Source organism: Wolffia australiana, chromosome 4 (genome assembly GCF_029677425.1).
Source record: "Wolffia australiana isolate 7733 chromosome 4, ASM2967742v1".
Classification (NCBI taxonomy): Eukaryota; Viridiplantae; Streptophyta; class Magnoliopsida; order Alismatales; family Araceae; genus Wolffia; species Wolffia australiana.
The window spans coordinates 18,854,612-18,879,000 of NC_135838.1; the positions used below are offsets into that span (position 1 = coordinate 18,854,612).

At 42.4% G+C, this 24,389-nt stretch overlaps 4 protein-coding genes across 10 annotated transcripts; 1 reads left to right on the forward strand and 3 right to left on the reverse strand.

The window, feature by feature from the left end:
• Positions 1–1,793: 1,793 nt before the first annotated feature.
• Positions 1,794–5,584, reverse strand: LOC144702239 (Syntaxin/t-SNARE family protein). 4 transcript variants are annotated; one of them, XR_013581211.1, is made up of 6 exons: positions 5,221–5,584; positions 5,003–5,135; positions 4,261–4,911; positions 3,973–4,159; positions 2,263–2,433; positions 1,794–2,042 (listed from the first exon to the last, which is right to left on the reverse strand). XR_013581211.1 is itself a non-coding variant. In XM_078574202.1 (5 exons), the coding sequence occupies exons 1-5, from the start codon at positions 5,301–5,303 to the stop codon at positions 2,324–2,326; spliced, it is 1,164 nt and encodes a 387-aa protein (XP_078430328.1). In that variant the 5' UTR covers positions 5,304–5,583; the 3' UTR covers positions 2,078–2,323. The 4 variants fall into 4 exon arrangements, 2 of the variants coding, with proteins under 2 accessions (XP_078430328.1, XP_078430329.1); XR_013581212.1 differs by lacking the exon at positions 1,794–2,042 and having other exon boundaries at positions 2,078–2,653; positions 3,166–4,159; positions 5,221–5,580; XM_078574202.1 differs by lacking the exon at positions 1,794–2,042 and having other exon boundaries at positions 2,078–2,433; positions 5,221–5,583.
• Positions 5,585–6,344: 760 nt separating this feature from the next.
• ARA12 (Subtilase family protein) lies at positions 6,345–8,910 on the reverse strand. Its single transcript, XM_078574196.1, has one exon. The coding sequence runs from the start codon at positions 8,872–8,874 to the stop codon at positions 6,574–6,576; it is 2,301 nt and encodes a 766-aa protein (XP_078430322.1). The 5' UTR covers positions 8,875–8,910; the 3' UTR covers positions 6,345–6,573.
• A 1,144-nt stretch (positions 8,911–10,054) lies between these two features.
• LOC144702238 (Chaperone DnaJ-domain superfamily protein) lies at positions 10,055–13,449 on the forward strand. 4 transcript variants are annotated; one of them, XM_078574197.1, is made up of 5 exons: positions 10,055–10,363; positions 10,498–11,349; positions 12,390–12,496; positions 12,736–12,867; positions 13,118–13,449. In XM_078574197.1, exons 1-5 carry the CDS (start codon positions 10,070–10,072, stop codon positions 13,260–13,262), a joined length of 1,530 nt encoding a protein of 509 aa, XP_078430323.1. In that variant the 5' UTR covers positions 10,055–10,069; the 3' UTR covers positions 13,263–13,449. The 4 variants fall into 4 exon arrangements, with proteins under 4 accessions (XP_078430323.1, XP_078430324.1, XP_078430326.1 ...); XM_078574198.1 differs by having other exon boundaries at positions 12,411–12,496; XM_078574200.1 differs by having other exon boundaries at positions 12,725–12,867; positions 13,118–13,314.
• An 842-nt stretch (positions 13,450–14,291) lies between these two features.
• CGLD27 (DUF1230 family protein (DUF1230)) lies at positions 14,292–16,409 on the reverse strand. Its single transcript, XM_078574204.1, has 7 exons — positions 15,970–16,409; positions 15,669–15,821; positions 15,425–15,502; positions 15,178–15,273; positions 14,931–14,966; positions 14,641–14,813; positions 14,292–14,571 (listed from the first exon to the last, which is right to left on the reverse strand). Exons 1-7 carry the CDS (start codon positions 16,204–16,206, stop codon positions 14,409–14,411), a joined length of 936 nt encoding a protein of 311 aa, XP_078430330.1. The 5' UTR covers positions 16,207–16,409; the 3' UTR covers positions 14,292–14,408.
• Positions 16,410–24,389: the final 7,980 nt, after the last annotated feature.

The following is a 24,389-nucleotide window of genomic DNA, read 5'->3' on the forward strand; positions in this document are numbered from 1 at the left end:
AGCAACACTCTGCATTCCTTCAACCTAGTGAAAAATTATACACGGGCCTACTAAATTTCCAATTGGTGCTTCCCAGTAAATGATGAGATTTATATGGTGAAAAAGAAACCCTTTGGCAGAGACATAAGACTCGGAAAGCTAACGATTCAAGAACCTCAGTTGCAGATGAGAGGGCCTCTCCAATCTGATTGATAACAACCTAGGAAGGAATACTTTCTCAGATTTTTATCACAAAATTCAAGGTAGTTAAAAATTTACATTCCACTTGGGAAGTTAAATTTAGTAGAATTAAGATAGATTGAAATTGAGATAGATTGCAATATTTAGATTGCGATATCATACTTCCCAAATTAAAAATCAATCAAACTTGGAGCTCTGGTCGAATGCGCCGACGGTGCCACTGTGGCTATCAGCAGGCATGGGAGTCAGCCACTGAGAGTAATCACGATCGAAATACTCCCAATCTGGAAGCATAATCCCAGAGATTCCAAGGATACCGAAGATATAAGTGGCGATCATCTTCTTGACAGAGAAGGTCAAGAAAGCCACAGCAAGAACAACTGCTCCCAACATAACCAGGCACGTCCGTAGAACATCTTCTCTGCCCACATCCTCCTGTTCGAAGAACCCTAGAACAGCAAGCGCAAATGGGCAAATGGGTATGAAAGAGCATGAATTTAGCTTGCCCATCTCCTCTTTCTCCCAAGGCACCTCCATGGCCCGGGCGCAGGTGTTGATGACGGTGTTGCAGGTGAGGACCGTCGGCGCGACAGAGTCGAGTGGCCGCTTCAGCCGATCGAGGAGGGCGAGGGCGACGGCGAGAAGGAGGAAGAAAGGGCGTGGTCGCCGTTGTGGCCAAAGTCCTTGATCAGCGCGAAAGCCCCTTCTCTCCGACGCCCTTTCTTCCTCCTTCTCCACCGTCTCCTTCTCCTTCACCACCCTTCTGCGCTCTCTCCCGGGTGACTCACTCCCAGGTGACTAGTCGTTCCTATTTCTCACTTTCTTCAAATCGCGTTATGACGTGGACTCCACGTGTCTGCCAGGTGGATTCCGCTTACGTGGACGCCGCCAGAATTCCACCTGGCAGCCACGTCGAGTCCACGTCACGCCCGGGCTGCGGCGGCGGACCAAATGGGCATTTCGGGCTGTGACGCGGCGAAAAAAAAGATAGGGCTGTAACTTGAATTTTCGGAAAACTTTAGGCTGAACCATGATATTAACCCTAAAATTAATGGTAACATGCATTATTTTAGTCCTCATAGAATAATAGAATCGGAATGGTTTAAGAACAAATGGATAACTATAGCGTGGGAGATGCTGGACGAATCAGGTAGACGTGCTCGAGGATGTGGAATCACTGAGTTCATTTAGTTCACGAGTGAGTCAACTCACTTTTCAGAACATGGGGGGACGGGGTTATGTGGTCAATAGTTATGGATCCACGATGGCATTGACCATTTAAGTCCACGGTAAATCCTAGCCATTTGCATGAATCTGACAACATACCCCCTTTCTATTTATTTGAATGGACCTCTCTATTTCGCCTCTGTTCCTGTTGTAGATTCAATATTTTGGACCAGATGATAATTTTAATCTTCTTCTTAGCATGTTATTGGACTTGGAAAGCTGAGATCTGGAACAATCCTGTGAATCTACAAGCACATGAATCGATCAAGAACAGAGGGGCAAATTGCTGCTGATACTAAGGGCTCTGCCGTTTTTAGAGAACCGTATAAAGCCACAAATCGGAAATAACTTGGATCGCTCCAAGGAAAAACCAGGTTAGCAAGTGATTCTTCTTTGCTTTAAAATAAAGTCAGAAAAAACTTATCATAAAAGTAGATTACATAAGTTTGCTCGCTCTCAGTTTCCTTGTATTTCCATTGTTTCGATAAGTAGGGCTTATGGGCAATTGCAAGACATAATAAAGGAATACAACGATAGCGACTTAGCAAACTGCTGGCTCTGATTCCATGTTGTAGTTGAGCTCCACCTCCAAAATTCAGGTTGTATCACAGGACGGATCAGATAGACTAAAAACACTGGAGAGGCAGAGAAGGATGAAGATGATTTCAAGGAAAAGTAAAACAAAGCAAGTTTCTATAAGTCATATGGGTGTTTAAATTGGCACAGCTCAGGTTACCGTTGCTTGTAACAGTCCCGAGCATATTAACATTGTGTGTGCCCGTGCCAATACATAAAAATTAAGTTTTTTTACATTAATGAAACAAAATTAAATTAGTCAAGATATCGGGAGACCACCTCTTATGATCAGTCGATTTCCTCTTTATAGTATCGACGGGCACAGAGTATGAGACAGAAATTAGGCAATGTGATATACAAGCAGTTGAATCCCCTGATGCAGTAATGGTTGATCCCAGCCCACGAGAGAGATGCATTGGACCAGCATGGGGAGAGAAGCGCTTCGCCAACCTTCAAAATAATGTTGGGCCTGAGTATCTTTAGCCGGAAAGAAATGTTGTACATTACCATGTCAACCCCACAGAGACCACTTCGAGTGTTTAATAAAACCACACTTTGTGCAGCTGCCGCCAAGGGATGACGGGTTCAAAATTTCTCAGGCTCTAATATTTCACTTTTAGGCGAAGGAGATGATCTTGGATACTTCAGATTGCCCGAAGCGTGAATAAAACTGTAAGATAGAGGAGAGGAGTCAAGATATCATTATTTCATTGGGCTGGGTCCACAAGCGTAATAAAAGATTCATTTATTGTGGCCAAATCGGTTGATATAAGTGGCAAGATCTTATGGACATAAAGGCGTGAAAAGATCTTATAAATTTGTCAGCTCGACCAGCAAAGCTTGACGTCTTTTAAGGATAAATAAGTTTGGAAGGAACTCGGCAGTTTTTTTGCGCGCCCATTTTTTTATGTTTTTAACACTGTCGGACACATCAATCTGAGCTATAGAGTCTATCCGGTTCTTTCAAAAAAAAAAAAAAAATAGAGTCTATCCGGACCAGCCATGTAGGCTGGTGAAAAATGTACCGTTATGATCCTCCAAAAGACTTATCTGAGGAAGCACGAGACGAGAGCCATGCATGACACACATGTCATTCAAGGCGCGCGTGACTAGGCAAGAAGTGACTCTATGAATAAATACGTCTGCTCCAATGTAAGATCAAAAGATCAAGATTTCAATTACCTGAAGTTGCAAGTGGCTAGATGCTGGAGAGCGGGAGGTCCTCCAGATCTAGAGGGAAGCTACAACTGACGCGGCATTGTCTTCATCCAATCATTCTGATTCCCTACTCTTTTCTCTTCAGATTTTTGATCCACTCTCCCTCCAACGTGATTGTGGAAGCTACATTGTATCGATTCCAACAGATATTGGATTTTCTTGATTGATACTGACCGGAGCCGTATCACATAATCATAACGTGGAGAGGCAAAATGCAAGGGCGACTTTTTCGTATGAAAAATCATCGAAATGCATGATGATCTATGTGCTTCATGAGATATAACTCTTTTCTATATTGTCGGTCCGTCTAAATACAAATAAATAGCTAACTTCTCAGAGTTTAGACAATAAAACAGTTTTTTTTTGAGATATAACACATGAACAATTTTGATTCACAAGAAAATTGGATTTAGGTATAGAGATTAGTCAGTTATATGAAGCAAAAGGGCCCAATCGCCATAGCAGAGATTAATTTGCTATGGTTACCACATAAATAAACCCTTGTGCTAGATTCACGTTGGGTTCGCCAGCTTGAATCAAACATGGTATCAGAGCCGGGTGGCATGTTCATATATAGGCCCTTGCTCTCAGCTATAGCTTTTAGCACAGTTGGTAAGCAACTGAATCTAACACTTTGCTTTTGGTCAAAAAATTCACCAAGTAAGATTTAGAAATGCCAAAGTGATGAATATCAGCAAGTAACGACTCGGCAATCATAATCTATCCACAAGAATTGGGTTTCTGCAAGTAAGGTAAAGGCAAAAGCCTAACCAATCAAAAGGAGTGCAAGCACCACCGACAAAAATACTTGAATCGGACGTCGGTACTGAATCTGGTACTGCGACCTCTGAAGTTGCCTCTGCAATGTTCCGAGGCAACCATAAAGCTGCTTCTTGTAAGATTCATCGCCGCAGTCGCTAAGACAGCTCTTACTTTTATCATAGAACGTCTTCAGGCCCTTCAATTCAAATTCCGTCACACGATCTCATCAATTTTTGAAACTGTTATTTGAAACAGTAAGGACAAATAACAAAGAGCAAGAACTACTCGATAACCTACCCGAGTAAGATGATCGTTTTTGAGGGGAATGGAATCTTGGGCACGATGTTGTTCGCCGCCTTTCAATTTCCGAAACCCATTCGCGACCCATTTGATCTTCCATGTTGATTCCGCAGCCATCGACAACCCGGAGAAGCTGAGAACTCTCTGTGGTGGGACATCAGGTTGAACTTCTAATGATCTTTGCTGTAGATCTTCATCTAATACTGAACTCCTCCACGCCCCCAAGTCTCCACCAACACTTGCTGATCTACGATGCCCTTTTTTATTTTCTCCAATTGCATCGTTCGCGCAAGGCTTCATATTTGAAGGAAATGATCTTTTCGGGAGATCAATTCTTATCTCTCTATTGACAATTTTCATGTCATTAGGCACTTGCGGAGGCAATCTCTGCCCTCCATTCTTCTTCTCCTCGACAACGGGATGGGGTCCTGCCAAGAACATGGCGAGCTCGTCACGCTCCCCTTCATCCAAACGCACCCAAATCAGCGGCTTTTGTACGTCCTCGACTTCCGATTCTTTCAAGGAATCCTCGACGACGCGTATCTGAATTCCTATAGATACCACAAATTGGCTCCGTCGTGTCCGTGAATCCTCTTCGTTCTCGTTTGAAGGGAAATTAGCTTGAGACGCCCGATCGAACTCTTCGAGCTATCAAAACAAGGATTTGCGCTTCAGATCCCCAAGCCACGACTTCTACAGGACAAAAATTTGAAGAATTAAGACACCCAGAATCACGTACCTGCCATTTAGCGGTACCCAGGGCCGCCTGAAGCTCCCTACGGAGCTCTGGTTCTTCGAAGGCTTCATTCTTTTCCTCGGAATTCATGTGCCTCTTCTTCTCCCGGATCCATCTTCTATAAATCGATTCCATCCTACAACAGAAACGGCCGAAAGTTGGGGATGAAATAACTAAACACGAATCCGGAGAATAACATCGATTAGAAGGAATCCACAAACCTATCGGTGGATTCCTGAACTTCCTCTGCTGCGGAGAACAAAGGATCCTTCTCCCACCGATCAAAGGTCGACCCGGAGGCCATCTACGGCGCAAATATGCAACAAAAGGGCAGAATTACAATCTAAAGCCGGCGATTTGCTGTCTGCTTCTTATATCTATGGGAAGAATCACGAAGAACGAGGGCTTCGATTTCAAACAACTGGAGAAAAAAAAACCGGCTGTTCCGCGGGAAATGTAGAAAAACGGAGAGACGGGACGATCTGAAACCCGCGGTAGACGCGACGCGGGGAAATGAATGCAGATCAGAGATTCAGAGGCGCCCGCGGTCTCCTCCAGAGAAAAACCCGAATCTTGCACGACCGCGTATTTTCCCATTTTTATTCTGAAATCAAAAATCATATTAATCAAGATAATATTCATATTGATATATATATATATATATTAAATTTACATCATAGACAAGAGCTAAAAATGTGCGAATAATAAGGGAAAATTTGAGATATTCCTTGACTGGGAAATTCCGATTATTCTGAACCGTATATTTTAGAAACTATAATTTCGCTTAGTGGGACGTTGACTCGAAAAAAAAACAGAAACAGCAGGCGCTTTCGTCAAAGTCCTGACTACAAGACGTGGGTCCCGCAGCCAGTGCCACGTCATCACTAGCCGTACTATTAATTGCATCATGTGGCTTTTGAAGTTGATAAGAAACTTCCAAACAATTTGACCCATCCCATCGTTGGACCGATCTCTTAATTAAAATGCCAAAACAATATAAAAACGTAGCTTCTGATCTCAAATTTGCAGGCCGACATGAAGCTAGTCCAGAGATTGCAAATGGCATTTTAAAATAAAATTTTATTATATCAGATGCGGGCTACGCGTATTCCTGACAGCCGATCGAAAGAGCAGAGACTGCCCGGTTGTCTTTGAAAGCGTGCTCTTCATGGCAACTTTAACTGTCGTCCATGAGTGTCGGCCCTCAACATTCTTCAGATTTCCCTTTCGCAATTTAATCATTATGATTTTTGCATGTCCAACGGGTTAGCTGAGTGCCATACTGCCATCTGATGTCGACAGCCAGCTACGGTCCAGTAATGGCCTAACTGTTTGCCAGCTGCCCTTCCAAAAACAAAACCTCCGGTTTCACTTTGGAAGATTTTTAGTGAAATTACAAGCATAAAACAGTCGGTTGTTCTTTCCAAGCTTGCGCATTCCTCAGACACGGTTATTGATCCTCCACCGCGGAAGTTTAATTAAACGAGAAGCGTAGTGGGTCAGGCATATCGACCACGTTCCTCGCGAAACTTGCAGCGGTCACGGGCCGGGGTGTACCCAAGCGGGTCTCGCGGTCAGGTCCAGGTGAAGGCGATGGGGCTGGCCACCTTGTGCTTGCCGTCGGACCACGTCAGCCGCGCGAAGCTCGCCGTGCCGGACGGCTGCGAGGGGGCGGAGAAGATGACGGTGTAGGTCTTCTTGTCGCCCTCCCGCTCGAAGCTCAGCTCCGCCGGCTCCACCACCACCTTCACGTCGTCCGCGGCGGTGGAGACCGTCGCTGTGTAGGTCCCCGGCTGACCCACGTTGGTCAGGGTTCTCGTGTGCTTCACCGTCGTCACGCCGGACGCGCCGCCCACGGTCGCCGTCTCGAACGGCACCGAAAACGACGGGTAGTTGAAGTCCGAAAGAGAGTACTTCTTCCCGCCGGCGTCGCAGGAGAAGTTGCGGCTACTCATGGCGGAGATCTGCAGAGGCGTGTACCCCACCGCGCAGAGAAACCCGAGATAGTCCTCCGCCGTGAGGTCGTAGACGAGACCCGGATCCATGGCCCGGACCGGATCCGCGTGCCCGGAACCGATAACGAAGGGGGTCGCAGGGTTCCCGGTGGCCACGTCGAGCAGCGGCGCGCCGCTCTTGGAGGTGTCGTAGGCGGTGGTCATCAGCGCTGACTTGATGGCGGCGGGGCTCCAGCCGGGGCGCGCGCTCTTGAGCAGCGCCGCCAGCCCGCTGACGTGCGGGCACGACATGGACGTGCCGGAGATGATGTTGAATTCGGTTCGGCGAGAGTCCTGGGCCAGGCCCGTGGGTCCGGCGCCGCCGGACCACCCGGCGAGGATGTTCACGCCGGGCGCAATGAGGTCCGGCTTGAGGATCCCCGGGGTGATGGCGTTGGGTCCGCGCGCGGAGAAGGCCGCCGCCACGGGCGACGGCTGCACTCCCACCTTGGTGCCGCCGAAGACCAGAAACGCCGCCGGCGACGGGTCGGAGAGCACGTAGGACCTGATGGCGTCGCCGGCCTTCTGCCCCACCGCCGCGGCGGGGATGAAGTGGGCGTCCGCCACCAGCTCCTCCCCGTTGGCGGCGGTGTTCGCCAGGACCATGCCCACGCCGCCCGCGTCCTTGACCACGAACCCCTTCTGCACCCTGGCGTTCACTCCCCGGTCGCAGAGCACGATCTTCCCCGCCACCTTCTCCGGGATCAGCGTCCCGGGGAGGCACAGATTCCCCTTGCTCGTCGCGTTGGTGGCGTTCCCGGCGTAGACCATTCGAACCAGCTCGTTCGCGGGCGGCTTCCCGCTGTACAGCGACACGCCGGTGTAGTTCTTGCCGTTGCCGAGGGCCACGTAGGCCGGGAAATCTCGGTCGATGGTTCCCGCACCGACGGTGGTGATCCACGGGGCCACGTTTGAGAGAGTCGCGTCGCCCGGCCCGGAGTTACCCGCGGAGCACGACACCAGGATGCCTCTCTCCATCGCCGCGAAGGCCCCGACCGCGACCCCGTCCCTGTAGTAGTCCGAGTTCCCTCCGCCGAGCGACAGCGAGAGGACGTCGACGCCGTCCTCCACCGCTCTGTCGATGGCCGCGAGGATGTCCGACGTGAAGCACCCGCCCGCCCAGCAGACCTTGTACACCGCCACCCGAGCCCTCGGCGCCATGCCGCGGGCTGTGCCGGCCGCGAACCCGAACAGGCTCGCGTCCGGCACGAAGGACCCCGCGGCGGTCGACGACGTGTGCGTGCCATGCCCGTCTCCGTCGCGAGGAGACTTGGACTCCTTGGACTCGTCGATGGGCCCGTTGCTGGCCTCGTACCCCTTGGAGAAGAACCGCGCCCCGATCAGCTTCTTGTTGCAGACCACCGCCGCCTTGAAGTCGGCGGTGTCGTCGCAACCGCCCTTCCACGACTCCGGCACCGGCCCGAACCCGCTGTCGTCGTAGCTACGGATCTCCGGCCACACGCCGGTGTCGAGCACGCCGACGACGACTTCGGAGCCGGAGTCGGACTCGGGCCAGAGGCTCGCGTCGCTGGACAGGCCCAGGAACTCGGGGGTCCGGGTCGTGTGGAGCTCGTACCGCGCCTCCGGCAGCACGGCCACCACCCCGGGCCGGCTGCCCAGCGCCGCCGCCTCGTCCGGCGTCAGCCGCGCCGATACGCCGTGCGCGACGTTGCCATACGTGTACAGCACCTCGGCCGAGTCGGACACCGCCTGGAGAGACGCGTCGTACCAGTGGCTGTGCTCGGCGAATTCCGCCGGGATCTCCGATCTGGCGAACCGGACGATGTACGTCGCCTTCTCCTCGCTCCCCGACGCGAGGGAAAGGATGAGGAAGGAGAGGAAGAGGAAGAAGGCCGGCCGGGCAGCGAAAGAACCGTCCATGTTCGCGATAGTGCCCGTTCTCCTCCGTCGCTGCTCTTCCGCACGCCGTCCCTTTAAAGAACGCGAGGGGTATTCTCTTTATCGAGTGGATGATTGCGTCCCAGAAAACACCAAGCCCGCGACAGAGACTCAGATGTGGACGTCCGCAGCGGGAAAGATGGGGGAGACGAGGTTAAGTGAAACACGGAATTTTTTTCGTGGGGAGGGAATGCCAGAGGCTGGTCAAAGGCTCAGCCTTTACTCAACACGAGAAGATTCTCTTATACACGATCTTTGCGTTCTGCAGTAAACTCCTCTTAATTACGGTTATCGCGGTTAAACCTTTTCTTCTCCTGAAGGTCGCGACGTGGCCTGGATCTCCCCCAGACCGTGGGAACGTGGGGGAGTCGCCAGTCCCAAGGCAAACAAGCCACCGTATAAACTGTAAAAGCATCATATCCGCCGTCCAAAAAGAATCCAGCGTCGGAGAAGAGGCTGTTTCTTCTCTCTTTCCCCGACCCGTGATCAAGGTAGATCGGGGGATCCAACCGTCCTCTAGCGGTCCGGGCCCGGAGAAGAAACCGCTCGCAGCGGCTGCCGGCGAGATTAGATCGACCAGCAAACAAGCGAATTCACGCTTCTTCTCCCCGGCCGACGAAAACGGATTAAAGAGGACTCAGAACAGACGTTCTTTTAGAGACAATTGTCATTAAGGCGGTGGGCCGGAGGCTCCGCTGGCCATCTCCGCGGACAGCGACGCGAATCATCACCGCGCCAGAGATGGGTTTCTGAATCTACGAGGCTCCAACTCGAGAGAGAAAAGCGGCGAGCACAACGAGCGAGGTGGGACTAACCGACTTAAGTAAGAAAGAAAAGAAAGAATTTTGTGCAAACACTTAGCTTAGGTGGGGTCTCTAAATTCAGACTGATGCGAGCGACGTAGGCGCTGAGCTCGCCGGCTCGGGAAATAGCGCCGCGGTCGGCGAACCCGTGTTCGTTAGGCTTTAATCCTGTCGCATGGAAGAAGACGAGTGGACGTACGCCAGCTGCTTCCTGGTCCAGTCTGCCCGCTACGCGACGCGCTGCCGAGCTGGCCTCCGTCGTTTCCGTCGAGAAGCTGCCAACGCGCCGAGCCCGGTGCCCTTTGGCCGTTTCTAGTCACGGAGTCCGGTTAAGGATCGAGATCGACGACGGATCGACCGTCCCGTCCGAGGACATGGGCCTTCACTTCAATCTGGGCTTTGAATTGGGCCAAAGAAAGACGAGTTCTTTCCTGAAAAAAAACGAGTTTTTTCTGCCCCCAAACATCAAAGACGCCGTCTTTGCGATGGGGGAGGAGTTTCTGGGGCAGACCGCTTACGAGGTGCTCGGAGTGTCGGAGACCAGCTCCTTCTCCGAGATCAAAGCGGCGTTCCGGAAGCTAGCCAAGGAGACGCATCCCGATGTCATTCAATCCTGCGAACCCTCCGTCGCCGGCCGTCGGTTCCTCCAGATCCTTGCGGCTTACGAGGTTGGTTCTGGAATGTCGATGAATTATCTGCCCGGAAGTTTAGAGGGCGAGGAATGCCGAAATTAGGATGATTTCCCCTAATCTTTGTGAAGAATTTCTCCCGCAAGATCTTGACTGATGATCCTGGACCGCAGATTCTCTCGGATTCGGGGAGGAGGGCCGTCTACGACAGCTTCCTCGTTTCTCAGCGGCAGATTCTTGAGGATCAAGCCGGATTCGCGGATCCTTATTCGTATACTGTCAGATACTCTTCCTCCGTACCGGTACTTCAACGGACTGATGTCGCGGAATGGCTACAGTGGTATAGGCACGCTGTACATGAAATCGTTACGCAGAAGGAAATTGCTTCGGGGACGGGCTACTGGGGAGAACTCGAGAGCGAGTTATATTCAGCAATTCGAGCCGCTTACTACGGTCCGGGGATAGATTCCGCTGCTCTTCTTCCAGACTGCTTTGAGGCGGAGGAGAGATCTGTTGAGCAGACGCCCGAAGTCTTGCACTTGGTCTCTGGTCGTAACCTCCTGGGTATTGTTTATATTGCTGATGGAGCTCCAAGATTATCCCAAGGAGACGTGGGAAAGTTAAAAGCTTCTTCCTTGACGTCCTTTCAGTCTAGCCATTTCAATGGGGACATTAACAGAAGGATAGTTACATCCGCGGATAGAAGAGAATTTCATGATGATCAAGTGCCTGACGCTTTCAGAGATTTGGAAGTACACATCTCTGGTCGATTGATAGCAACCGCGACAAGGGATCCCCCTGGCGGTGTCGAGGATCGTATAAATGTTTTTCTTTGTAATTTTGGGGAGAAGGTACACATGAGAGGAGAGTATGCGGCAGGGGTCATGCCATCTACCAATGCTGAATCTAATAATCTCTTGGGCACAATTAGAGGTCTAGGGACCACTTCAGAGGAAGCATCATGCGATGTCTACGACAAAAATGGTTCTAGAACTCACGTCATTATGATACATAGAACTTTGCTGGTATGTCACGAACCCATTTTTTTCCTTTTTTTGTACCCTCAGATTAATGATTGAGTTCTCTAATAATCGGAATCACATGTTCACCGACCATGATATATAGTCTCATTTCACATTGTCGGTCATCTCTTTCCTGTGGTTGAGCAAGAATAGTATGCCTTCTATTTGGGTTTTCCTCGTGAAACATGTATTCGGCGTTTTCTCTCGCTGGAGGGAAGTCTCTAGCTTCATTAGGTATCTTGTAAAACCTTTGAAGGAGTTTTCTTTTTTAAGGTTGAAGGGCCTGACTTATTGTCTCAAGAAACATGTATGCGCTCCGTTTGTCTTATATTTCGATAAACTGAGAAAAGCTGTGGATGAGTATCTTCCAGTATCTGGTTTATGATTAAAGAATTTTTTTACCTCCTGTGTTAAGATCCAGCACCCTGCCGAGAAAATGTTATGAGGAAAGGTAGTGACCTTGCTATAAGCTATAGCTTTTTGCGCAGTGGCAGGCACTCGAATCTGAACATGGTATTGTTGTGAACCCGCAAGTTTTTATCAGAGAGAGGATACTGAAAGAAGCTGGAATCATTGTCAACGAAGGGATCGCTCAGAGAAGGTTGACTGTCAGGATGGACATCTCACAGAGGAGACAGGATGAACCAATTTCGCTTTACTCCTTGTCTATCCTCCCAAGTGGAGGGCAAATACTACTTAAAGGGAAAACACATTGAAAAGATAATGACGAAACTACCTCTAGAGGGCGAAATAACGAGAATACTCTGCATATGATGGGGATCATATCAGGTATCAGAGCCAATACTGAGGGCTCGAATCATTGGCAAAATATGAAATCTTGTTACAGCAGATATCCTTGCTGGCATTTGGTGTGGACCATTTTTTTCTTTGTAGGGCGTGGTTTTGACCTCTGTGGTAGATTGTCTTGAAAGTTAATCAATTTAAATTCTCATGTTTTTCTCCCTTCTCATGATTATTTCTGGTATCTGGTCGAGAAATGTGATGTGAGTTACTAAATATTGTACTGAAATTTTTTCATCCAGAGCTGGTTTCTCTTCGTCCAGGTGAAGCACATGCATTGGTATACCATTGGAGATGAAGTTGCTTCCTGTGAATGCAGATGCAGTCGGGCTCGACTCCCCCCTAGCAGGTTTTTTGTGAAGAATAGACATTTTATTTGATTTTACGAATTATGCTTCAAGAATCAAACATGTTTCACGTGAACTTCGCCTTATTAAGTAAACAAGACTATCTTCCCGCTAAGACTCAGTTTCCAATCAAACATGCATTGGACTGAGCAAACTTTTTCCATGTGGACCATTTTTCTGTGTTATGATTTTCTGGCCCTTTCTTTTTTTTTCTCTAAGAGGATATAAAGCTCTTTTGCAGATTCTGGCTCTTTGAACCTCGTTGTTATATGCATGACATTGGTGGTTGGTATGTTGAAACATTTGGGCGAGACAGGAAAGGCCGGACGATCCCGTTACAAAGGGAATGGGATGGCTCGATGAAAACTAATAAGTGAGTGTTACGTTAAATTTTGAAAGAAAACATAATCATTCTTATCCTTCTGCATTTTTCGACTGAGGTCTCTTTTATTTGGAATCTCATGGTGCTTGTTATTTATATAGATGATTCGTAATACTTGATCTATCTCGAAATAGTGAACCGGTGTGCGCAGTATTCATCTAAATTATTTAAATTGCATTTTTAATAAGAACAGCTTTTTTTTGTTGTTTAGCCCGTTAATATGTGTTTAAATAATGTGTAGGAGGTTGCATCCAGCAATGTACTTCGCGGCTCTCGCATACAAGACGTTGGATCTTGAATTTGCAAAGAGGCAAAAGAGGCCCGTCAGAGATATCGTTGGAACTACCGTCTCCAGTCTCGTTCACTGGTGCAGGAGGCTGCTTTAATTAAGAGGACGAAGATATAGAATAAAATTTTACTCTTATTTTTACTTACAGATACGTTTCTGACGCTGGAAAAGCAAAAGTTTCATGAGACAGGCCATCATGATAAAGCATCTTCAGTACAGTGTATTTATTCACCAACAACATCGGAAACCAAGAAAGTTTTTAGTCTTTTTTCATCTTTCTTCAAGATCAACGCTTCTCGGAGACTTGAGAGAACATGATAATTAGTTAATTAAGAGTTCAAAGGCACGATATCTTACGGTTTTCCCCATGGGCCGTTCGAAGAGACGATGTTCTAGTTGGAAGAAACACGGAATATTTTTACTTGATCAAAAACTGTGTATGGAGTTTTAAATCATGGCGTGAAGAATGTGATGCGTGCTGGGTGTTACCTTAGTAAACTACGGTTGATTTCAATGATGGATTTTTTTCCCCCTTCACGTTACGTGTATGACACCCGATCTCTCCTCAAAGAAAAGCCTTCATAGACAAAAAGTCACTTATTCCAATGATGGATTTTTTTCTTTCCGAGTGAAGCATTTATGTTTAATTGGCTCTTTTTTATTTTCCGATCATGAGAGCCAACGTGAAGCATTTCACTATAATGATTCAGCCTCTTTCTTATCCCCCCCGTTCATGACTTTACATGTGGAATCTAGAAAGAGGATTCGACTTTTACATCTGGCGCCCACGAAAGTAAAGCAACACCATTTCCGTAGCATTAATGTCAAGTGGTAATTATAAAATAGCAGAAATATGTGCATCATGTTATCATCTATTTTTCAGATTAGAAAAACAATCGATACATTGAAAGAGGCCAAGTTCCATCTGCGCCTTGTTTCAGAATGTTTCACAACTTACTTCTTTCCGTAGCCCTTCGGTTTTGATCACAGCGGCAGTTGAAGCTCCAAATTATTTATCTGACCGCACCGCAAATCATGGGTAACAGATGAATAGAGTTACAACTTTTTTCGGATCTTGAGTGTTTCACAATCCTTCTAGAGATTCTCGGATCTCTAAGACGCCGGAGAAGTGTAATTTTTTTCCCATGCACAACACTAAATGGCAAAATTGTTTCTCGAAGAATACTCTCCGTTTTATATTTCTATACTTACACGAACATACGAATCACGTGGGCTTATTCAATCATTCGAGCAGATCCTCCCACTTGCAGTACTGGCCACCAGCTAAGGCCCGATGTAGACGATCCCGGCAGTAAACCGGTCTTCCACCAGCAGCCTCAGCGGCAGACGCTGCTAGATCATCATCATTCATCACCTCCAACGGTGGACTCAGCAATTCCTCCTTTCTGAATTTTTTTTTTCCCAGAATGAGAGAAAATTTAACCGCAATGCAGAAGAAAATTGCAGACGCTTACTTGAAGTCTAGCGGTTTTACTGCGGCTGTTACTGATGCATTTGCCTTTTGGTCTGAAAATGACTGGAAAAAGGTCTCCACAGGGGATGCAAAAATCAGAAGAGCTACGGCTGTGGCTAGGAGAACTCCAGTTCCCACCAATGTTCTCTTCAGCAGTTTGATCACCGGTTTCACCTGATGAGTAGGCAAAACATTAAACATATGCTTAAAACAACGGAAAATTATTTGTAATTTAACTTTTTTTCTGAATTCTCCAGAAACAAACGTCTAGTTTCGAAGGGCATTCAGTACCTTGTAAGAACCCAACAGCCTATCTCGGGCCAACACCTAGAAAAATGTAGATCTCAAGAGTGAGTATAATGATATTGGAAACACGGACTGGCTTTTGTCAATTGCCAGAATTTATAACATCTTTGGCTACTTTTTGTTTACAACCTACTCTTGAAAATCGAAATGTAATTTAGAAAACGCCCACATTAGATTTTTCATCTTTTTATTGGGGGAAATAATCATTGATTCTGTTGAAATATACACTCACCTCTGGTGGCTTTACCCACATCTGTCCATCATACCATCCGCTCTCTTCATAAGGAATTACCGCTGACAGCAGCCTATCTCCGACGTAACTCCAGCCCTGAGGAGAGGAAATTCCTTTCAATCTCGGGAGAACGGATGAAGATTACCAAAGAAAATAAGAAACCCATGAAATGATGAGTCTCTGGGCAATAACGAACGAATGAAGTGATTATAGGAAATACTTTGACTCAAAGAATAATGAAAGCTACCAGATATATGCGCAATACAATAATGGAAACCAGGAGCAGGGTTCCGATTCCTGCCGATAGGGCGAATCTCAAGGGATCCTGCGCAATGAAGAAAAGAAAAGTAAGATTTCGGACAAACAATCACTCCCCATAATTATATCTACTTTTTTCCGATTATCAGCGAAGAAATAGCTCCAAAGATTTCTCTGAAAATAATTCTGGAAACCTGATTGCGTTATAAGACAAAAGACGATAACCATCGTACCTTTGCCGGGCTAAAACTGGCCGCGGCAATTGGCGCTCCAAGCACGGTGAAAGTGATCAAACAAAGCCCTCCAAGGCGTTTGAACAAGTCCGCAGGGCTCAGCTCCCCCCAAGAATAGAGAACACTGTCCTTCAACGCCGAGTACTCGTTCACCTAACAAAAACCCACAACTCCGATCACTAGAAACAAAGAAATCAAGGTCTATGAAACAGCTTCCCCACATCCGCCGACCCGAAGAACTAAAAAAACGAGGTCTTTATCAGCAATTATCCGATCTTGACACAGCGGATGAAGATCTTACCGGTCTCTGCTCGAAGGGGACTTCAATCTCCAACCCAGGGTCCCAGCTCTGGCCGGCGAATCCCCCGTTTGCGCCGCCGCCTTCGGCCCGGTCCTTGAGCGCCGCCACGAGACCCGGCCGGCTCAGCGAGCCCCTATCGACCCGAACCCCGAAGCCGAGCCATCTCTGATGCTGGGCCTGCGACCGGCCCCCCACGCCGTGGCCCGGCGCGCCGCAGGTCAGCCGCAGGCGCAGCATCTCCCTATCTCCCGGCCGGAGGAAGCGAGGGGAGGAGAAAGGAGAGTTTCTTATAGACGGTAGTCATTGTCAGCGGCTGAGTCTGCTGGAGAGCAAAGTGTGGCGTTGATATTCTTCTGGAATCGTTCTTTCTTGGTCCATCGCACACCCGCCACGAGCTCTGCGGAGAGGAGAAGATAGCGGGTTGGTGCGCCAGGCTGCGCCACGTGTCCTGCCGTGCTCCCGCACGACGGCGGCTGCTCCCCGCTGACGCACCGCACGCGCCGCTTGCTGCCCCCGCGCGAGCCCTCGCCCTGTCGTGTTGTAGATTTCTACCCTCTGGCTTTATCCCTACCAGCCCAAGAGGGCTGGTCTGCCCAATAATCAAACACTCTTTTTTAGTTTTCTTTTTTCATAATGATTGTATGTAATATTAGCCAATTCATAATTAATCATAGATATGTTTAGCAGCTGAAGCGTCTGTTATTATACACAATATATATATGAACTGTTGAGAAATGAGCCGCGCACTCAAATGTTGGATGTTTTTAATCATACTGAAGATTTTCTGTTGTTACTTCAGTTAGTTGTCTAATGTATATGAATAGTAATCTTGATTTATCATTTAAAATGTAATATTTCGATATATTTCTTTTTTATACATTTAAGAATACTTCATATTTTTTTAAAATGATGAGTTAGCTTGTCTATAATCCCAAAGGGTTCATTTTCTAACCTGTACATTGAAAATTTTGAAGTACTTGCGAAAAATATTCAGACAAAGATGAAGTGTTATGAAGTTAAGTTTCAAGATAAACTAGGAAGTGATCATACTGGAGATTTTCAAGATGGACTCTTGATTGAGGATAATGATAATAATATATTACTGAATTCTGTCACTTGAGATATATTTTCAAACGGTCTGATAATTCAAAAAGATGTGCCCAAGATTTTTTTGGTTGAAGCCATCAACATAACATGCCATAATATCAAGATACTTTAGTGAGAAAACGGGCTCTTATATTTTTCATTTCATGCAAAAGTTAACACCCTTATTTACTGCAATAAATGCACAAAAAATATTGGTGTAATTTGATAGAAATACTTGAGGGTCAATACCCTCCAATGTTGAGATCCTATTTAATAAATGAAGCTTAACCACATAAGAGACAAATAAAGTTAAATTTATAGAAATGAGTAAGATAATATTGTTGAATTCTGTGCTGTAATAGATGATCTAAAATGAGTTTGGATGGTGAAATAATACTGATCATTACAGTAACTTAAATTAAAAAAACACAATGATTGGATTGAATTGCATAGAATTTAATCCAATATGATTTCGTTCCTCCAATGAATCCATAGGATCCTCACATGTTTGGCCTCAATACAAATCCTCTGGATCTTGAAACTTCCAATCTCCTATTCTTCTACACGATAAGTGTCACCATTGATCTAGGATGATCTTTTCACTTTATCTGGTCTCATCAAGAGGGAAGAGAATACACACAAATAGAGAGAGGGAAGAAGGGGAATCCAAATAAATATTTACGTGGGCGTATTGCATTTGGGGATTTGAATCATTTTTATAATTTATGTGATTTTACATAAAAAATAATATAACATAATTATATTCATCGACATCCAATAAACCTAATGCATGCAACCCCATAAACTAGATAAACCCAATAACTATTTATTGACTAACCTAATGAATAATCATATTAATTAATAAGTCGATTCCCAAACACATGAGGTCCAAAGCTACACAACATGATTAAGAAGCTCCTGTGGTTTTGTCAACCCTTTCATCGAACCTTTGTATCATCAGTTCTCATGTATGTAATCCCTCATCTGTATGTCACTCTGGTGGGAGAAAATCATGAGGTCATTTTAACGTACAATTTTTTTTTATCAAAACTAAATTTCATACACACAGAAATGTGTAAACTCCAGTACAATGATGCATAAGGGTAGAACCCATAGAGAGCTAGAGTTGACTTTTTTATGGCAGACTCATTGAACTAGGTTAAATTGGACGAATAAAAAGGTAATAATAATAATAATAAAATTCAATACAAAAACTATTCTAATCCGATTAAATCAAAATGGACCCAAATCAAATTTAAAATCAGATAAAAAAGAAAATGAGCAAGTCAACTCATTAATTTGTTAAGGATTTTTTTTATCATTTTGTACTTTAAGAAATATTATAATGTATGGATTATAATAAGTATTTTCTACTTTTATTTTACTTAAATAGAAACAAAATCAACTGAAAATTTATATCATCAACTTTAACCTGTTCATTGACATTAAGGGAATTGAGGGTGAAAATGGTAATTATATTTTAAGAAACTAGACTTATAAAGTGTAGTTATCATACAAAGGTGATAATTTTGAGGAGCGATGAATAAAAAAAAATCAACAAAGAAATTTTTATTAGAATTTGATTAATCAGGTATGGATGGAAATTAGGAACAGAGGATTTCAAAAGACATACAAATAATGCAAATGGGAGCTTTGAATATTGAGATATGGCTCTTGAGAGTCAAAGCATGAAAATTGTGAGTTCCATGAGGATGGCATGATCGCATGAAGATTTGGGCGTCAAATCTCAACATAATTCTTTCTAGTTGATATAAATAGAAATACCACTTGATAACACATACATTTCCATTAAAATGACAAGATTTAATTGAAAAATATAATTTTGTGGATGAATTCGTAGTAAACATCATAGTAATGATTCAATCCAAATCTCTAAGTAGTGATGATTCAAACTGAATGTTGAAATTAACTTGTTTTAAATAAAAAAATACACATATTTTTTACCAAGAACCTTAAAAAGCTGGACCTTAAATGAGGTTAAAAGTTGGTTGATTACCTTAACCTTCACTTTTGAATTCTCAGAGTGTTGACATTGATTTCCCCTCACCTTCCATGGGCTGATGAGATTTTTGCACCAAAAAGAGCATCAAAAAGTCAATAATACAATTTTTGATGTGATAAACACATCGACATGCTTGATCGATCAAGCATTTCTAAGGTACATTTTTCATGAATTGAAAAAAATCTTAAATACGTTCATACAAACATGTGGGATCTCAGCTCACTATTTCTTTAAATTAGACAGTTAATATAATTCCATGTGGAATCACATGAGTGGACACATTGTGCCCCTAGGATCCACATTGTTTTTCCTCTTTGAACAAGCTTTGTGTGCTAGATCTTCATTCCATTGTTCATGTTCTTCTACATTTAGCTGCACTTATTTTCAAAATATGGATCCCAGATCAAAATATTTGTTTGAGAAATATTTCATGGCTCTAGAGAGTATTATTATTAAATAACTAATATCCATTAGACCACTATAGCCCACCTATTGCATCCGCTATGTCACAAATAGGCTCGTGTTGCTGCACAATCATGAAAAATTAGGGATTAAATAGTGAAATTATGATGTAAATGAATTCATGAGATGCATTTTCTCACATACTTAAGGTGTGGTGAATTTTTTCAAACCCTAATCAGTCATAATAAGGGCTAATACATTAAGAAACCATCAATGAACTCATTCTGTGACATTTTCCAGTCTTCGCGAAGGACTTCATTGCATCAAATTCCTAGACTCTCTATCCTCTTATACCAAGGGCTAAAAATCCCATCTTGATCATTCAATTAACTTAATTGACTAGTTGCAACATTTGACATACGTATGTTTGACCGAAGAATAACTTAGTCTATGTTGTGGCCAGTGGACTGGTCTGTCCTTAAAATCTGAGCAAGACTAACTTGTCAGTCTTGCTCCTGCTCCCACTCTCCTTCCTAACCCTCCTTTTATTCTTATTTATTCTTCTTCTGATCTTCCTTCTTCTCTTTTTCTTTTCTTCTTCAATTTTGTTTTATTCTCTTCTTATTTTATTTTTCTTTCCTTCTTCATTTTTGTTTTTTTCTCTTCTTATTTTCTCCTTCTTTTGTTTTTCTTTCCTTCTTCATTTATGTTTTTTTCTCTTCTTATTTTCTTCTTCTTTTGTTTTTCTTTCCTTCTTCATTTATGTTTTCTTCTTTTTTATTTTCTTATTTTCTTTTCTTTTCTTCTTCATTTATGTTTTATTCTCTTCTTATTTTTTCTTTTATTTTTATTTTCTTCTTCTTCTCTTCTTATTTTATTTTTACTCTCTTGTTTTCTTCTTCTCTTATTCTTATTTTATTATTCCTTTCGTCTTCCTTTATTATCATTCTCTTCTTAATAAATTAATATTTTCATCTTGCTTTCTTATTCTAATATTTTTTCTTATTTTGTTTGTATCCTCTTCTTATTTTCATATTGCTTTCTTATTCTCTTCTTCATCTCTTATTAATATTTTCATATTCTTCTGTTTTTATTTTCTTCTTCTTCTTCTTCTTATTATTATTATTATTATTATTATTATTATTATTCTTCTTCTTCTTCTTTTTCTTCTTCTTTTTCTTCTTCTTGTTCTTCTTCTTCTTCTTGTTCTTGTTCTTCTTCTTCTTCTCGTCTTCATTATTATTTTATTCTCCTCTTCTTGTTATCTTATTCTTCTCTTTTTCTTTTTCTTCTTTTTCTCTTCTTGTTCTTATTTTTTCCTTCTTCCTTTCTTCTTCTTTTCTGCCAACTTTCTAATTTTTCATCTTCTTATTTTACATATAATTATTTCCTAATGAATCTTATGTTAAAAAATTCTATAAAAGACCCAAAATTAACAAAAATCATCTTTCAATATATAATATAAAAACTTATAAAAATCTAGTCCAGATTCATGAATTATTATACTTATCAATTTAATGTTATAAAACTCTATACAATTAATAGAAAATTGGGAAAGCAACAGAAATTTGTTCTTAAAATATAATAAACCCCAATGAATATTTGGATAAATACAAATATATAGTGTTTGACTTCAAAAATATTCTATTTTTGAAATTATTGTCAAAAAATTCTCATAAAATACCATAAAATTGAGATAGCGTGAAGATTTTTTAAAAGGCAGTTAATCATTTAAGGCCTTAATAAAATGCATTTATGATAATTTGGATCAAATTAAACAAATAAATTTGATGGTATTACTATTAAAATTAACAATATTGTTTTGCAATTATCACATGTCAAAAGTTGTGTTGTATAAAAGGTGACATGTATAGGTAGTTGCCTGTGCGATTATCTACTTTGACGTTCCAACATGAAGATCATTATAATCAGTCGAGAGGACACCACTTGATATTGAAAATTGGAGCTTTGACCCTAATTTAAGAATGGGTATCTCGTTGTCGATCAGGAAGTTGGTGATGATGAGATATCACATGCTTGGCGGGGTAAGGAAGTGAGACCATTAACCTAAGGCGAAAATGGCCTAAACAATAAGAGAGTGATTGCGAGAAAATTTTTACAAGTTTATCTTCAAATGTAAAACAGTAGATTGGTTATTCATTACCACTTTTCATTAGCTTTAAAAAATTTATTGAATCTGCATGGTTTTCTAATAAGTAGATTAATAAATATATTTAAATGTGATAGAAAATTTGACAAGAATAATTATTACTTTGTGTAAGTTGGTTAAAAGACATAAACCATATTTTTTTTTAGAATTTAGATCCATATAATTTAGGGGGAGCAAGAGCTTAGGTGGAGCCTCCTAATCCTTTTGATCATTTTCAATAAGGGGGGAAAATACCTGTATTGTGGCTTGTTTTGAAATTCATAAAAAGGGAGATTGAAGATCAAAATTTAATTAAAAATGCTTTAATATGTGTTTTGATGAATCTTCAACTCAATGCATGCCTTTGTATGGGTTGTGATCCAGCACAATAGGTCCTCAGTCAACTAGTTCACAGATTGTTAGTGAAGATCAAATAACGTCCTTAGTTATATTAAAAGGCTACTTAGTTTCACCATGGGATGAACAAGTCCAATCATGACCTTAAGATTTGATTTTTCTATGACGTGATGATAAAAATCTTCTCTAACAATGTTGTATTTGACCATACTGGTTTGGTTTAATGGCTTTGTCAAATTCCTGATTTCTATCTTCAGGTATCTAATGCTGAATTTATTGATGAGCTAATGAAGATTAAATACATGAAGTAGTAATTATGATAATATGAGTAATTAAGTAGTAATTATGACTGAGATTTCTCAATTTTTAAAGGCCCAGGTTGTTCGAACAACGACTAGTTTATAGTCTTAACTATTGAGATGCCTTTCAAACTTATGTGATAAGCCAAAAAAGGGGTGAATTTTGCAATTTTTTAATCCCTTGTCATTGTTGATTTTAACTTATACAATAAATTTTATAAAACCTTAATTTCATATGTATAGTGATAAGTATAGGTATCCTCTAAGCGAAGCTAGTAAGGAATTCAATTAGTGATCTACTTGAATATTTTGAGCCTAATTAGAGTTTATTTAAACTTCAATGAAGATCAAATCACCCTAATTAGATGAAGAATTTAGAGAGGAGGGTAGAAGAGATGAGAGGAATAGAAGAAGTTAGAAGCTCTAGATTGACTTTCTTTGATCCAATAAAAAGGATAAAAGGGGTCAATTAGAGGGATAAGAAGGAGATTTGGTCTTAATTTGTTTTGGGGGAGATTTGGAAACCAAATTCACTAACTAATATTTCATAAACACACCTTAATCTTCCTAGAATTCAAAATTCTTTATAAATTTTTGTTCTTAATTTGCAATTGGAACAGTTAGATCAATTTCATGATCTCTCCTCTCAATCCTAATAAGGGTTTGTACATGTCGCTCAAGTGAAGCAATTTAAAAATGCAGACCAAGACCAAGAGGAAAAATCACAAACTTCACTAAAACATAATCCAAATCACACCAAAAATCAAATACAATGCAGTGAAAAAGTACCAAATACAAGTGATCCAAGATGAAGCTCCTCTCTGTCTTGCAGCTGTGAAAGAACCACCACAGAATGACCTCCTCCTCTCAAAATTCAGCTTTTATACTCGGGTTCAATGGTGAAAATTACCATTTTCCCCCAATCAGTGATTAGTTTTAATCCATCAATGTAGGATTGATCTGAATGATGCAACCATATAGATAGAAATAGGAGTGAAGATGAGTAAATCCATTAAAAAATACATCAATGGGACATCAAGATCAAAAGTTATTAATAAATGAATTTTGACAGTGAAAGTTATTAATAAAAAAATAGCCATTGGATAATAATTCAATTATTTAATTACCTTTTTTCTTACATGCAATGATGTGTCGACGTCAGATTGGATGACAAAATTCCACTGTATTTGGCGGGTTCATTCTCGTAGTGCCACGTACACCCTGTGCTGAAATAAAAATAAAGAAAAAAATATCAAAAAATATTTGCAATACATTTGAAATGCATCTTACTTGAGTTGTTCCTAGTGTTGCCCAACCATATTGAGCCACGTCACCCCCCCCCTCGTGCACACAATTTGTATACGCGTCACGGACGGTCAACTTACCTCCCTCTAGAGAAATAAAATTGGGTGGCATTTAAGCTGTCAGATTTGCATCCGACAGCTGAGAGTTGGCCACGTGGCCACACGAAAATTTCTCTTGGCATTTTGTACTTAACTCCTTCCTCTAGTTTGTATGCGCAATTTGACGTGGCCCAAAAGTATTTATGTTTATGCCCCTCCGCTTTCTCTAATACCAAATTTTTCCTGAAAAAACCATTAAAAAATCCTGATTAATTTCAATAAAACCCTGCGATTACTTTTATTGTATCTTTACGCCTACAACCACGACAGAGAGTTATTTTAAGGGCATAATGGAAACAAAAAATTAAGAAAAACCCCTCCGACTTTATAAATTGCTTAAAAACTCTTATTTTCCTTATAAACATACTCTATTCTAAAAAACATATCTTCCTCGAATAATTCCCAAAAAATCCAATAAAATCCTAGAAAATTAAGTAAATTGTCCCCACATTAATTAAGATTAAAATTAATTTTTAAATCTGCCATTTTCATTTTAAAAAGAATTATTCCAAGCTTAAATAAATTCCATAAAATTCATAAGTTAACAGAAAATTAGGGAAAATTCAAAATTCACATGGAAAAATTAATGAACTTGTAATATATGATCAGAAATCTATTTTAAACTCTTTAAATGCATAAAATTGTGCTAATTGCTTTATTAAATACCAAATTTAGGGTGTTATCAGTATGGAAAAATGGTA